This window comes from Ursus arctos, chromosome X (assembly GCF_023065955.2).
Source record: "Ursus arctos isolate Adak ecotype North America chromosome X, UrsArc2.0, whole genome shotgun sequence".
Taxonomy (NCBI): domain Eukaryota; kingdom Metazoa; phylum Chordata; class Mammalia; order Carnivora; family Ursidae; genus Ursus; species Ursus arctos.
Window position 1 is genome coordinate 83,288,536 of NC_079873.1, and position 16,357 is coordinate 83,304,892.

At 47.4% G+C, this 16,357-nt stretch overlaps 1 protein-coding gene across 3 annotated transcripts in view; it reads right to left on the reverse strand.

The window, feature by feature from the left end:
• Positions 1 to 8,514, reverse strand: part of MORC4 (MORC family CW-type zinc finger 4) — a 55,361-nt gene extending 46,847 nt beyond the window's left edge. For all 3 annotated transcript variants that reach the window (XM_026478793.4, XM_057313500.1, XM_057313495.1), the window contains exons 1-3: positions 8,131 to 8,514; positions 7,938 to 8,010; positions 2,226 to 2,358 (exon numbers count right to left, since the gene is read on the reverse strand). In XM_026478793.4, the coding sequence (XP_026334578.1) occupies positions 2,226 to 2,358; positions 7,938 to 8,010; positions 8,131 to 8,232 (308 nt within the window). In that variant the 5' untranslated portion in view covers positions 8,233 to 8,514. The remainder of the gene's footprint in view (positions 1 to 2,225; positions 2,359 to 7,937; positions 8,011 to 8,130) is intronic.
• Between the last annotated feature and the right edge of the window lie 7,843 nt (positions 8,515 to 16,357).

A 16,357-nucleotide genomic window follows, 5' to 3' on the forward strand; every position in this document is an offset into this window, starting at 1 on the left:
ATAGAATTTCAGTGGGCTTAATCATTTTGCATAATTACCTCTATTACTATATAAAAGTAGTATGTCCCTAACCAAATCCAGAAAAATGAACATACTTAATAGTTTTCAAAGCTACCGTTAAAGTTCAATTATTTATAACGAAATTGTGGTAAGTGGGATCCATGGCCAGGAGTTAGGATTGGACTAAATGAACTTTTAAATGAATGGGAACTTCTAGCTCATTCAAGTCTGTTTTAAGCTATGACCACAAATAAAATCTGGTACATATACTATACATTAATCCAGGACTCATTAAAAATTCTCTAAAATTAATTTTTCAGTATGAAGAATTGCCCAGCTCAAATTAGTGGGAAAGATATTTGGTATGATAATGCCAGAAGATACTATGGCTAAATAAGTTTCTGCCTGTTCTGCTTGTTTTGTTCCTTGGGGAGGGAACAAAATTAGGAACAGATGATACTCATCCTTCATATTTCAATTCAAATCCCACGTCTTCAGGGGATCTTTTTTTGACTCCCTAGACTAGGTTAGATCCCTCCACCATATACTCTCATAGAAACTGTGGTCTTTCTTCATAGCACTTACCACGAGATGAGATAACCTATTTAGTTGTATTACTAGTCAATTCTTTGCTATCCTTCTCACTAAACTGGCAGCCCCTAGGGAGCAAGGATGTCTATCTGGTTTACCACTTTATCTTCAGTGACTTTCACATAGGTGCTCAGTAAAAATTGGTTGAATGAATCTGGAACAAAACTTGCTGTGATTATTTTGAAATCCTCTTCCTCCTCCTTTCTCTTGCATTTTAGCTATAAGCACCAACTTTCATGGATGTAGTTCCACAGACAAAATGGAAGGCACTAAGATTTGCTGGGCCCACTATCCGACACCCATGAATTACTAAAGAAATAAGTGATTTTAGGGGAAAAATGAATACACACATAATTGGACATATCAATGTTTTGGTTCCATCCCATCTAAAATTGTATTTTTAAAATAAAATACTAACTTGAGGAGCTAAAAGTAATGCTATAAATTAAAAGATAGGGCCAACTCCATACCTTCACCAACATACTGGCCACATCTTTATCTTACTTTCTAGAAGTTTTCCTCGAATATTCTTCTAATTATGATGGTCTGAGACACAAGGTACACAGACTGCTGAGTGGTAAAACATAACATTTTAATTGGTTAATGCCCAAATGTCATTTCTTTTCTTTGATGGATCAAAGGGATTTCCCTCTAAACAGGGTTATAGAATTAGGATACCTTTAAAGAGAACTACAACCAAATGAACGTTTTCCATTTTTTATAGTTCAGAGCCCTTTCCCTCCTCCACAGAACCCCTCTTACATTGTTACTCAGGCTTCACACACTAGTTCAGGAAGCCACGTGGAGAGTAATTAACCTCATCTCTAAAAAAAGAAGAGAGAAGGAAGGAGTTGAGGAAACACTCATCTTTTCCTGAGTGATACGTGAAGATAACCAAGTACAAACTTACATTCTCAACTACAAACCTTTGAAAGTAATGAAATGAACCGAGAGTGGCAACAGAAATCTCTAATCACCGGCTCCAACAGCTAGAAGAGAAAATTCCCTAATTTTGCCATTCTACTGCAAAACCTTTCAAAGATTATGTGTATGAATGTCTTCTATTTATCTTTCGTGGGGCTTGATTATACCCGGGCATATTCACGGTTCTAACCCACAAACCATCCCAACTGCAATACTTCTGATCTAGGAGTGCGTTCAGCCTAATATAATTTGGAGGAGGTCTCAGGCCAGTGAAGGCCTCCAGGTCTTTACGCTTGCTATTCTCTGCTTGAACGCTCAACCCTTACCCCTTACTCCTTTACCTCATCCAATTCTACTACTCACCCTCAGAGCTCGGTTTAAACTTCACTTCCGATAAGACGCTTGGTCTGACTTCCTGGATCAGATTTGCTTCCCCTGCTGGCCTATCCCCCTGCATCCTATGCTTTTCTAGCACGCTTACCATTTTGTATCATGATTACTGCTGCGTTGTCTGAATTGCCAGCTAAACTGTAAGTTCTATGAGGGCAAGAATAGTGTCTATTGCATCACCAGTGCCCTGGCACATAATGTATGCTCAGTAAATATTTGCTGAACGAGTAAACGGAAAGGGAAATATTAAAGAAAATCAGGAAGCCCTAAGTAGAGTTCAGGAACTCAAGACAAGAGAAAAAGAATGAAGACATTTTTACCTGAGCATTCGGTGTAGTTTATGAGGTGTCATCCCACATCCATCATCAGTAAAGGTCAAACAAGGTTTATTCTTGACCTCCTCAACATCTATAAAGACCGTCCTGGCGGATACATCTGGATCTACAGCATTATCTGCAAAAGGTAGAAATCTGTGATATTAAACCCCTTTTTCTCGTATTGCAGTAAAATCTCTAGTTCAGTGCCCCCAGACAACGAAACTAGCCTTTATTCCCTTCAGGTGGATGTCCCCAAAGGTGGGCAGGGAGCCCTGATGGTAGTGAGCTTACTGGGATATCGGGAACAACAGGTATCGATGGCCGGTGGGGTTATGAAGCTGATTTCTAGATTTCATGTAATGACTGAACTGCAATCTGACTGTCTCCCTTCACATTTCAGGGTCTGTGGGAAAAATAACTCCTCTACACAAAGCACGTTGCTCCGTTTTCATCTTCTTACTTCTTTCTTGTCTTTCAGCCACTTCACTGCTCATGAACACACACAGTAGAGGGTGGCTGTGGAGAACAGTTGAATCTGCAGTTTCGGTGGATACTGCACACATTACACTGCATCCGTGAACATTTTATTTTCTATTTTTTTTTTTAACATCACCTCCTCTGTTAAAGACCACAGACATTATCACCATCTCTGTTTGCGGCCTAAGAGGCACTGAAAAAGTTAGCAGTTCAAACTGAAACGTTGAATTGCCCGCCAGCCCGGATCCCCGTGAATGCTAACAAGCGTGCTTAGAGAGAGGGAGGGATTCTGCTTAAGTACTCTGGCATAGTCTTAAACGTGAAGCTGTCCCAACCTCATCAAATAGAGAGGGCAGAATTAAAGCAGAAAAAAAAAAGTTTCACGATTCCTGAGTCCCATCTTCATAATGGGCTCATCATTTAAGACTCCAAAGGCACCAGACAGAACCACATTCTAACATCTGGGCAAAGTTCACAGATGGCACCCCGGGGGTGCCAGTGTCTAGTAGCCACATCTTTGTGCCCCAGACTCCAGGTCACACAACTGTCAGTCACAGACACACGTACTGCAACAGTGTCATCAGGACTCGCTGGCCCGAGTGGGATGGCAGTTTGAACCATGTGTCCGATGGTTCCCTAGGCACTCTTGTCCCTACTAGCTCTTTCATCAAGACAGAGACCTTCCCGTCCACCCCGTTTTCCTCTCGCTGGCATCCTAGACTACCTTACTGATACCACAGGGCTGGGCTGAGAGAGCACCAGGGAGGGTTCTGGCCGTGTACTTGTCCCGCGGCCGCTGTTCAAATCATGGCATTTCTCCGCTGGGAACATCCCTTACAAGCAAGAGAAATATTACTCATATTCAAAATATAATCAGCAGTTTCAGTTACAACCACTTAGAAGTGTGGAATGTCCAGCAACGAAAACAAGACACGGACTGATTTCAAGGGCCAGAGTGGTGTTGCCGTGTCCATTGATAAAATCATCATCACTGACTGTAAGCTGAACAAGTCTTAACTGCAGTAGGCCATCTCCAAGAGCCCCAGAAGGAAGTTAAGAGGTTCCAGAGGGTTGATCTTTAAGGACTAGGTGGGGCCAAAGCCTTGTGTCATGTGGGAAATCAAGTGGGCCAACTTTTGGCAGGAATTATAAGCTTGACATGCAAATAGAGGCTTTATCAGAAATACAGTGTTTTACTTTGTGTGAGAGGCAGCAGTTTTTTTTTCCTCAAACTGACAGAAGGACTCAGCACTGTGAAACTGCCTACGTTGTTTCAAGAAACCACTTGGCAAGCAGGCCCTGAATCGTTTTAGGACTTATCTATCAGTCACTCTCGCTCGCAGAAAACCAGGGCCATTGAGACTGATACCTTTACCTTGTCAACGGCCAGGGCATCATTTCCGTTTTGAAAACTTTGAACATGGGAGGAAGTCTTTCTAATACTTTATGAACATTCGCAACTCAAGCACGTAACACATATCCATCCAATTCTGAGTGTATGTAACAGCGCAGTCAATGAATCAGCGTGCGCTTCTCGCAAAATCACTTTTCTTTCTTTCTTGTTTACTGCAAACTTTGTCCAAACGTTATTAGATGCTTTTTTTTTTTTTTTACGGAAACATACCAGAGAGTTTTAACACAGGCACTTCAGGAGTTACAAGGTAGCTGCCAGGAGCAGCTAGGCATCTTATCTCCTTGGCTAGAGGCTGCTGAAGTCCAGCAGGGAGGGGGCGCCCTAGCGGCCAGGGTCAGCTCGAGCAGCATGGAACGAGACAGCAGTGGGCAGCAGCACGCCCAGATTCACACGTCTTTTTGGTTTGAAGTAGCCTTCCCCTTGGCCTCAACAAATGAAATTATAATAATAACAAGGTCAGCCTCAACAAATGAACATATAATAATAAGACCCCAATCTGGTGGCTGGTTTCGATCCTCTCTCTTGCTGCTTAACTTTCTGAAAACATAATCAACGCGTGACACATGCTATCCCAGCCCTCCCAGCCTACAAAGAGGTAAGACAGCGAGAGAACCCTTGAGAACCCCAGCTCCTCTACCCCTGCCCACCACTTAGGCCCGAGTTGTACTACCAGATCCTGGGATGTCTTTATCCCCCTAACCTGGCCCATACAATCTCATGTGCTACCAGATCCCAAGGAGTCTTCTCTCTCCTAACTTGGCCCATGCTACCTGGAGCAGGAGGACCCTATCTCTGCCTCCCCTTACTCCCCACTTAGGCAAGAACATGAGAAACCAGATTCCAGGGAACTATCTTATCCCTTGACCTGGTCTTCTAAAAAAGCATTCTAACTGAATGAAGCCTCAGAGCTCATCAGAACCTGGGCCGCAATGAGAAACTGTCCCGTGACAGCCTCCGCAGACAGACAGGATGCAAGCAGGAGGTAGCTTGGAGGTAGCACCTTACAAGCCTCCCATCTTCTCCTGTTCCAGGAGGACGGCCTGTGTGGATTTTTGCAAGGCCGCCAGGGCTAAGCTGCTGCCCTACAGACAGCCTGCATGTACCTAAAAGCATTCTTGTCTAAAATTAAGGTCATCACCTTCCCACACAAGCCTATTCTTCCCCTGTTCCACACACACACACACACACACACACACACACACACACACACACACAAACGGCCAGCATTCAAATGACCACAAGTTTGAAATTTGAAAATCATTTTTTATCCCTCACTCTCTTACCCTATGCATCCCTAAGCTCTCTCACATCTAGCTTTTTCTATTCCCGCCACTTTCTTAGTTTACAGAGTTTATTCCCACTCATCTGGATTATGTTAATACATGTTACAAGTTAACCTCCTAACTTGCCTTCTGAAATCATGGCTCTCTCTCTTTTCCAATCCACCTTTTATGCAGCTGTAAGAATACCTCTCCTGAAGCCCAGTTCTGATCAGGACTTTCCCCTGCTCAGAAAACTTCAGACTAAAAGGCCAAATACCTGGGCCTCCCAGTCACATCCTGGTCCCAGGTCACCTTTCCAACCTCATGACCTACTTGGTACTTGGGAGTAAAAAGCCCCGCGCTTGAGTTCTGGACCTGCCACTTACTAGACATGTAACCTTGGAAAAGTCAGTTAAATTCTTTGAGCCTCCATATCTTGATCTGCAGGATAAAAATAATAATGATAATAATGACAATAATAATATTAATTATAATAATGCCGTATAATAATACCTCAAAGGGTAAAGTTAAAAATGTCCTTGTGACGATGCTTTATACACTCTCCAAAGACCTACAGTTGTAACTATTTGTAAACTCCATGCTCTAATGAAACTCAGCAACTCAGTACTCTTCATGCCTTTGTTCATGCAGTTGTTTCTTTTGCCTGGAATGCCCTCCCCTCCCCACACCCGTATCCACATGTCCCAATCCTTCAAATCTCAGCTCAAATGTCACCTCCTCTACAAAGCCTTTCCTAACCCTCCTCTTCCTGGTAAGCTGGAAGTCATCCCTCCTTCCTCTGAACTCCCATAGCACTCGATATGTAGATCTTTGCTGATATATCACTTTCCATTTTGCTGTTATACAAAGCACAAACCTTCTGTACAAGTTTTATCTCCCCCCTACTAGAAAAGTGAGTCTATGTTGTATTCATTTATGTTCCTACCATGGTGGCCTCGCCCACAGTGAATGCTCCATAAATATTCACTGAATGAATGATTCACTAGAAAATTAATGCATAAGTGGAGTAGAAAAAAAAAATCAAGGGAAAACCTAAAGCTTTGGGTTACCGGTTAACCCTTTGCTCTCCTTTTCTTCCTACTGTTAATATTACCACAAATAGCTGTGATTTGGTTTTAAAATCTGTGTTTCCCTATGCATGTGTGCAGGCATGTGTGTCTATGTAAATAATACACATACACACTTGCACTCATTGAAGACATCTTGGGCCAGGCTTAGGTTCCTTAATTTAATGCTCGGCACAAAAATAATATAGTATATTGAAAACTGCAAACAGAACACATTCCTCAAGTCACCTCTAAAGTTCAGTACACAGCACAGCATCGCTATACAGCGCAGCTGTGAGGGAGTAACACACCTTGGTCTCTCATTTCCCCCTAAATAAATTGTTACTTTTCTCTCTTTTTTCTTTTTTGTGAGTTACACGCACAGAGATCTGGTTCCACCAGGCAGAGTTTTGCTCAAAGCATGGTGCAAACCCTTAAAGATACAGTCCTTGTTCTCTAGGATTCAAAGTGTGTCGAAGTCCCTTTTTTTTTCCTGCACCTTCAGAAGAACACTCATACACAATGTAAGCATTCTTGTGATGGTTGAACTAATCATCAAAGTTCTCTGTCACCCTTCCCAATAACTCTCCTGACCCTCCTGCTGCCCGCTGACTTCTTGCTCAAGACAACTCACACCGCATGGCCCCAGCAATTGCTTGGGGCTCATCTGGTGAGCTTGGAAACCAGTTTTCAAGATTTTGTTTGGTGCTACCCCGTCCCATAACCATTTCTCCCTTCTCTCCATGCCTGAAACATTTACAATGTGCTCTGTGTGCTGCATTTTGTTCGGGAATGCCTTTCTTCTTTGCTTTCCACACAGTATTTAGCACACTACTGCAAAAGCTGGTGTACTTGGCTTCAAGGGATCAACTGAAAACGCTTTAAAAGCAAACATCGGTGGAGCGAGAGGTTAAGTGCTCAGTATTCATTCCAGCGGTGTGAGGGCGCTCGTGGACCACGGACCCAGCCCTCCGCAGTCGCAGGGAGCCAAATGCACTCGTGTCATCTCTTAAAAGATGTCCCATCATTCCCAGACTCTCTGGTCCCAAAAGTTAAAGAAGTCCGTTTTCCAGACCTTTCCTCAGGACCCCGCCGGGTCCTCCACAATGCCCCTCTGCTAGCTTGGCACCCTCCGTCGGTCGCCAGTCCCTGCGGAGCACAGTTGCCTCGGGGCCCGATATTTTTATGCATCTCCTTTTGATTATTAACTAAGCTATCCTAAAGTGGCCAGAACATCACGATCCAGAGAGAAAAACCGTACGGGCGTCCTAACTCTTCGGACACACCTTGTTTCCTCAGCTTTATCCGCGGGACCTCGTCCCCCTGGCCGGAGAGCCGTCCCCCTCCTCCGCCTGCGGAGCCGGGGCCGGTCCCGACGCCCCCACCCCAGCCCCGGCCCGCCCGGCGCGGCTCCGCGCATTCCTCTCGCGTCCGCGGCACCACGTTGGCACCACTGCCTCGGGCGATCGCGGCCAAGCCCGCCCTCGCCACTCACCTAGCAGCTCCGCGATGGCACTGAAGGGTCGCGTGTGGCTGCTGGAGTTGCTCTGTAGGTAGCGGGGACTCATCTGGGGGCGAGAGAAGGTCCCGTCCCGCGTGAGGCCTCGGCCCGCCGGGCCCTCCCCGCGCGCCCCCCGCAGCCCCGGGGCCCGCGCGCGCGCGTCCGCCCCCTCGGGCCCCCGACCTACAGTGCTCAGGCGGATCCCAAAGGCCTGTGGGCCGCCGCCCGGCCGGGCCAGCCCGCTGCCAGGCGCGCCAGGGCCCGCGGGGGCCCCTCGGTACAGGAGCATTTTTTTGGCCGCCACGATACTCGCTTGCTGCCGCCGGACTCCTCGCCCGGCCGTCCCGGACTGGCCCTCGCTCACTCTCCCTCGCAGCTGGCGGCGGCCGTCCGGGGCTGGCCCTCCCTCGCTCCCACCCGCAGCTGGCGGGGGCGGGGCGCGCTCCAGCCACCTGTCCCGGGCGGGAGGGGTGAGGCCGGCAGAGCCGAGCGGCAGCCCCGCCCTGTCAGCACCTCTCCCGACCCACCGACTGCCTGCCGGGGCGGCCTCAGGGCCGTACAGAAATATGGCGACCTCCTGACAGCCGCTCCTTGATCCCCGCCCCTAATTAATTCTTGGCGCTTGCCATAGGCCAGGCCGCCGAGCGGGAAAGCGCGGGGGGGAGGGGGCGGGTGCGTGGGGAGGGGCGGGAATGAGGCAAGAGGAGGGAGAGGGTGTAGGGATTTCTGGAACGGAGTCCCAGTTAGGCTGCATGACTAACGGGCAGGATAAGACAAGTCTTACAAGTTCGAAAGACTACAGTTTTGCTATCTGCGAAGATAGCAGGCTCGCGTGATGGGAAAGCATTCTGACTGTGCTGGCTCCAGTGTCTCCAGAAGCACCCAGAACTTTCTGGAAGGCAATTGGGAAATCATCTTCAAAGCTTTGCTAGTCTACGGGGAGGCTGTTTATAAAAGAAAACATTGGAATGCACTTACATGCCCCCTAATACGGGATTGGTTAAGTTATGGAATACCCTTGAAATGGAATACTATGCAGATCTTAAAGGCCATGTTCATAGATGAATATTTATTGATGTGGAAAATATTCATGAAGGAATTAAAGAACCAAGAAGTTACAACATGTGTAACGTGATATCTTTTTTTATTGGAAAAACAAGTGTATATATCTATATATATGCATATATATCCACACATACATAATACATATGCATGCATATACACACACACAATGAAAAACGCTTAAAATGATGTATTCCAAGATATCTCCAGGTCTGGAACTATAAATTCGATTCTTATTTTTATTTGTATTTTCTAATTTTTGTGCTATTACACCCACACTGTTTGATTATAGAAAAAGATTTTTATTTTTTAAAAACATAACATTCCTTTGTATGGATGAACCATAATTTATTTGACCATCCTTCTAAGATAACAGGCTGTTTTCAACTTTTTTTTTTTTTTGACAACACAAAAAAATGCTGCCTCAGACATCCTCATGTATAGATCATTAATTTCTGGTACTATAATTTCTACAGAATACTGCTGTCTAATAGCATGTGCATGGGTTACTCTTAATAAATATTGTAAGATGGAAGCAATTTGACCTCCCAGCGAGTCAGCTATTTTGCCATGCTCATAGGGCTGGATATCTGGTCCTGCTCTTTTAACTTCTTGCAGATCTTTTGAATAAAAGGATCTCCTTATTGTTTTAATTTGCATTTCCCCAACTACCAGTGAAGCTGAAATTTTTGTTGTACATTTGAATCTCCTCTTCTGTAAGTGCCTGTTTATATCCTTAGAGCATCGTTTTCCTCCCATTGGGTTCTTTGCATTTGTCCTTTTTTTTTTTTTTGAATCCTAAAAAAAGTTTTTTTTAAATACACAGAAGTACAGAGAATGATATCACGAACTCCCATATACTTATTACTCAGATTAAAAAATTATCAAGACTTTGCCAGAACTGCTTTGTATATTCTTTTCTTCTTTTTTTCATTGTTGTCCTCTAAAAATATGGACACTCTTCTAAAAAACATAACCCCGATGCCACTTTCATACTAAACAAAATTCATAACAACTCTTTGATGTCTTGTAGTACCAGTCCACATTCTGATCTCCTCAATTATCTCAAAAGTACGCCTTTTTACGTTTGGTTTGTTTAAGCCTAGATCCAAACAAGATGCACGCATTGCACAGAGTATTTGTCTTGAACCTACTTTAATTCAAAACAGTCGCCCCTCTCTTACTTCATGCTATTGAGTTGCTGGAGAAACCCAGTCCCTTGTACTGTTGAATGCCCTACATTCTCATTTGTCTGTTTGCTTCTTCATATCGCCATTTAGCTTGCTCCTCTTGTTAGAGGAGTCAGTGTAACTTAACTATAAATCATGAGTAGGCTCTAAAGCCTTCACTAGATCCTAGAGCAGAGGTTTTTGGAAACCAGGAATGCTCATAGATGGTGCTATAGACTTCCTGTTGCGTCACATCAGGAAGTACATACGATCCAACACTTAATGATATTCAGATTGATCAGTGGGTCCAGGTGGAGGCAGCCTGAATATTCTGCTATAAAGTTCCCCGTCAGCCTTTCACTTTACGGTCTCATCAGTCGATGTTCGTTGTCTGAAAAAATTTTTTTATTGTGGTTGCAAAACAATGATTGTCTAATCCCATAAGTTCTGGTCATGTATTAACTAGGTCCCTCTGTATAGAGCTTACCCTCATCAACCACCGTGGCTGAAACATAATTCACCTAGGAAGGACAGGATCAATGCTCAATTCTTTACTTTTCATTGACAATTTTTAGGGCAAAGAGCTGGTGTCTGTGCTGGCTGCTGTGATCTGTCGGCCCATCTCCCATTTTGATAAAGGACTTTTTGGCTGAGCTGCTGAGAACACTGTTGGCAAGCCCACTCGAGCTGGTAGCCCCTTCAGGGATTGCCCAGGTACACAGAGTTGCCTCACTCGAGGTCACCAAGTTTTCTGAGGCAGCCCACAGTGGCGGACCAAAGAAGGGGTTATAAAAGGCTTGACCAGCTCAGCCTGACTTGGGACCATTCCAAAGGGTCATTCTGACTCCAGACCTCTCTGTGGGGTTGGCTAAGGCTGCTGGTGGGCCTGCCTTGCAATTCCACTGCCCCTCTGCCCTTACCAGCTTCCTTCCACAGCTGCTAATCCAAAAGACACCTCTTTTTCTTTCTTTTTTTTCCCCAAAAAACACCTCTTAGTAAGTAAGCATGCTACAATCTAACTTGCATTTCTTTTCCCGGGGAACTCAAATTATGACACTTGAAACGGAGACTTCTCCAAGAAATTGGCGCATAGATGCGATTTGGGAGCTAGGTCACTCACTGCCCGGTTGGCAGTTAGGACCACATCACAGATAGCCCCCTGCCACAAGGTGGCAGTCCTATTATTGTTAAGATCTTCACCAGGTGGTGAACTGGTGTGGTGGACCGGTATACCGGTAGAAGGGAACATACGATCTGGTGTGATACATCAACTGTTTGAGCAATAGGGGGAAATAGTAGCTCTAAGACCAATAGAATGCGGTGGTTATTGAGCTCCCAAGAAGATTAAACTCCCAATGGAGACAGATTTGCTAATGCCAAAATCAGAATGCTTCCTGGGAAAGAATAGGACCCTGACACATGGTTTGGGGCTATCTAGATTGAGGCCACCAAAATCTTGGATCCCCAGATTTGCCTGCAGAACTGATCTACCTTCCCTATTGATAATCTCCTCACCTCTTGCTTGGAGATGATGCAGAATTTCTTCTCTACAAGACAATGTGTGCCCTCACTTTCCCTCCTGGCCACTAGGCGTATGGTGAGGGTTAAGGCACAGCCTGAACTTGCTAGGCCTGATAAGGGAGGAAAGTGACTATGCCCCCAAGAAGCCGCAAAATCTAGCCAGCATGGGTTGGCAGGAGCTGGAAAAATTCACATGGAACTGGATTCTGCGAGTGCTTGATCAAGGGAGCTAGTCTGTAACGTTGGATAAAAGTTGAGTTTCTCAATGTGGGAACAATCTCTTGGAATATAGGATCTAATACCCTGTAAGGAGCACAAGAGATGGTTCAAACTCACTACTGGGGTATCTCCTAGAAGGACAGAAAAAGTGAGGATCCATGCTAAGTGAGGTTGGAATGCCGGCATTGCTGGGGCAATCATGGAAGAGATAAAAAGATTCAGAGGTGAGCGTCCTTGAGTGGATATACTCATCAGGACTGGAAAACTCACCAGAAAGCGGCAGCATACACCATGGGGCAAAGATGAAGAAGGAGCTGGTGAGAGGGCCACCAGCTCCTCTAAGAAATTCGGTACCGGCTCCTTTCGGCGGGTCAGGCCTGCCAGTGGGAGTGTCCGCTGCGGATCCGGGCTCACCATAACAGTGCGGATTGTAGAGCTCCGACGCAACAGAGCCTTGGCTGCCTGTGACACTCAGAAGTCAGGTGGCTGCAGTTGCCATAATGAGCAGCAGGGTTGAAGGGGGGCCCGAGAGCCCCAAGTGCAGTTACGGAAATAGAATACAGCATCCCCGGGGGGCAGAACAGATGGGCAGGGATAATAAATGTTCATTCCACTGAGGTTTGGACCGGACCCCTTAAATCTGGAATGAGCATTCAGAATTTTCCTTGTGGAGTGACCCACTGCCATGTCTTCCTCTCAGCACAGCAGAAACATTATAAAAGCCCTGTTTGGACCTCACTTTTACTTGACTTGAGACTTGGAACTACTAAAAATGCCCATTTACTGCTTTCTTCTTTTTAAATTTTATTTATTTGTTTGAGAGAAAGAGAGTGAGTGAGACTGAGAGAGAGAGCACAAGCCCGGGTGGAGGGGCAGAGGGAGAAGCAGACTGGAAGCTTGATCCCAGGACCCCCCCCATCATGACCTGAGACCCTGAGCCAAAGGCAGACGCTTAACTGACTGAGCCACCCAGGCGCCCCTCACTGCTTTCATCTAAGGTCTGATGTCCACATCTGTCGTTTGCTTTGCGCATTGGGAGTGCTGCGGAAGTACTGGTGTGTTTACTACTTGGGGGATTTGCTGTTTAAACAAGACCTCTGTGTCCTCCCAAGAATTTGGCCTCCTGACCGGCAGCTGGGGTCAGAGGCTGCCTCTCAGCCCCTCCCCAGCTCCCCAAGACAGAGGGACGATCCTCAGGGGCCTCGGGAGTTCAGGATTTGGCCTCCTCGGGGCCTCGCTCCCACCGCACAGCACGACACAAAAGCACAGATGAATCCACACACACCCCGTCTCTGTGGCTGCACAGCGGCTCCGTAAAAAGGCCGTAGCACGAGGCTCCACGTACTTCCCCAGCAAGCAGGGCTGTGGCAGCAGCGGGCACATCGTGAGGGAGCAGTCCAGGGGACAGATCCTGTCCGCGGGCAGAGCACGGCTGGCGGTTGTGAAACCCTGGGTCTTGCCTCAAAATGAGGAGTAGGGAAATGCTCGAGCAGCGTGTGGCGGGGCCCTCTGACAACCTCCAGCCTGCCCCCGTCTGTCTCACCCTGAGCCCTAATCCAGGGCCAGCCTCGCCCTGATCCAGGGCCTAGGGTCTGAAGCCCTGAGACTTCTACTTGATCTTTTGTTTTTTGTTTTTTTTTTTTTTAAGATTCTACTTACTTGTCAGAGAGAGAGAGAGAGAGAGCACAAGCAGTGGGAGCGACAGGCAGAGGGAGAAGCAGCCTCCCCGCAGGGAGAGCAAGGAGCCCCACTCAATCCCAGGACCCTGGGATCATGACCTGAGCCAAAGGCAGAGAGATGCTTAACTCACTGAGCCATCCAGGCGCCCCCACTTGATCTGTTTTATTTCTGCCTGGTCCAGCCTGCGTTCCCCTGGCCATGGCTCCAGGCAAATGAAGGAGCCCTGGGAGCACCAGAAAGGCGCCTTGCATTTCCTCCTGGCTGATTCACCTGGAACGTGTAGCTCGACTTGTATGACACACACGCGTACTTGTCACCACGCGGGGTGCTGCTGGCGGACGAGGGGCTTCTCCTGGCCTCTTTTGACTCAGTCGCTAAGGTCACTTGTCCCAAGTTCCTGGATGGATGTGGCGGAGAGGGAGCCTAAGAGGCATCAGTGTGGGAGGTCAGCGAGATGGGGTAGAAGGGTCGAGAGTCAGAAGGCACGCGTTCCTGTCCTGAGTCCAGTGAATGGGCCTGTGACCGTGGGCAAGTGTCCCAGGCCATGTTCCTAGGGAACTAGAGCGTGAGGCGGGGCCTTGCGGGCAGGAGGTTTCCTGGGGCACTGTCTCGGGGCCCACACCTACAGGGAACGAAGCAAGCAGGACTGAACAGAGGACGAAGCCGATGGGCAATGCGGCCACAGCAGAGGGCTCCGCCGATCCCACAGGGAGCTCCGTCTGGAGGCGGCGTGGCCCCGCAGAGTTGTCCTGTTGTGCTAAAGGGGCCGGTGCTTCCTGCTCCTGCACTGACCCGTCACCTGGGGTGGGTGGTGCACGACTTTGGGCATGCTGGGCCTCTTCAGGCAAGGGCCGCTGCTGGCGAGGGGCTCAGCCGTGCACTGAGGGGCACCCACACTCCCTACAGTGGGGGAAATGGGGGCTTCGGCACTAAAGGGTAGGGTGCAGCTGGGCAGTGCCCCACAGCATCCCTTCAGTGCCCCACTTCCCCTCCCCGGGCCCCAGTTTTCCCATCCGTCACATGGGTGGTGAGGATGAGCTCTAGGGTCCCTTCCAGCTCCGGGGCTCTCTGATTCCACCAGCCCACCCCCTCCGCTCCTACCACCACCTCTCCTTCTCTGAAGCTACACCCAATTTAACATCCTACCCCCTCTTCCAATTACTCCTCATTGACTATGGCAAAGTACAAATTCCTTGGGTGACTTCATGGTCCTCCACGATCTAGCCCCGACCTATCCCCTCAGTCTCCTTCCTCATTATTTACCCTCCAGGGGGAACGTTTTGTTTCTGTCATGCTTTCCCAGAAAACACTCTCCCCTCCTAGCCTCTGCTCTTTGCGTAAGGACATGTCCTTCACGCGTTCATGAGCAGAGCCACTGAAAGGGCTACGCAGCCAGAGCTGGGACCTGGGACCAATTCTCATCAGTTGTGAGACCTTAGACAGGTCACTTTAGCTCTCTGAGGCTCAGTTTCCTCGTGTGAAAAAAGTGGGGATGTCTTTTTTATTTATTTTTTTCACCTGGTTGTCACGAGAAGCAAATGAGGTAACACACGTAAAGGGCTTAGTGCAAATCTTAACATACAAATGTGAGTTCTCTTCCCTCTTCCCTTTGTGGAAAGAGCTGAACCTAAAAACATCATGCGATAATTAGCTGCAAATATGCTCAGAATGAATAAGTGTGTATAAGTAGGTGCTCTTCTCACTAACTCCTAACTCAAGAAACTCAAGTCACTCAGAGTTTCTAATCTGCTGTCGAATAAGTCTCCAGTCTGCTCAGGCTGCTCCTTGGTCTGCGTCTCTCTCCGTGGCCGAGGCCTCTCTGCCTCAGTCACAAGAAGTTCACAGAAGCCTTTTTGTTCCTTTGGCCAAGAGGTGTCGGTCAGCGTCACCTGGGAACTTGCTGGAAACGCACATTCTCAGCCACCACCCCCCCCAGACGTACTGATCAGAAGCTCTGGGGATCTTGGCCAGCCATCTAGATTTTACCAAGCACCCCCTGCACCACGTGACTCTGACGCACGCTCAGTTTGAGAGCCACCTCTGCTCGATAGCACGGGGCTCATGATGGGCCAAATACTCTGGGGTTTGTTGGCGCCTCAGTTCCCTCCACCGCCCAGGAAGAGAAAGGCATGACAGCAGGGATTAGATGACTTCAGCGGAGACAGAGCCTTTGACAGGATGTCCCAGGTATAACTTATGCTCTTCAGCCACGGTGGGTGTCCAGGAGTAGGTTGCTGAGCCCTGCCCAAGGCCTGGGCGCACTGACCTAGAAACTCCTGCAGGTCACGTGGCGCAGTCCCTGCCTCTGGACAAGTCCTCCCAGGACCAGAGACTCCTGACCTTCAAGCCTACTCAGCACAGCACCTAAAGCCGTGGTTCTCAAGGTGTGGTGTCCATTACTATTGATCTGAGAGAAACAGGAAGGATTATAAGGAATACTAGGAACAATTGTATGCCAGTAAATTAGATAACTTAGGTGAAATGGACAAATTTGTAGAAAAACACAAACTACTGCAACTGATTCAAGAAAAAAGAGCTAATCTGAATAGACCTATAACAAGCGAGCAGATTTAAGAGACTGACTTAGTCATTCAAAAACCACCCATAAACGAAAGCCTGATAAGAGATGGTTTCACTGGTGAATTCTATTCCATATTTACAGGAGAATTAACACTAATTCTTCACAAGCTTCCAAAAAGAGAAGAGGAGAGAGCGCTACCCAGCTCCATCTATGAGGCCCGCATTACACTGATACCAAAATCA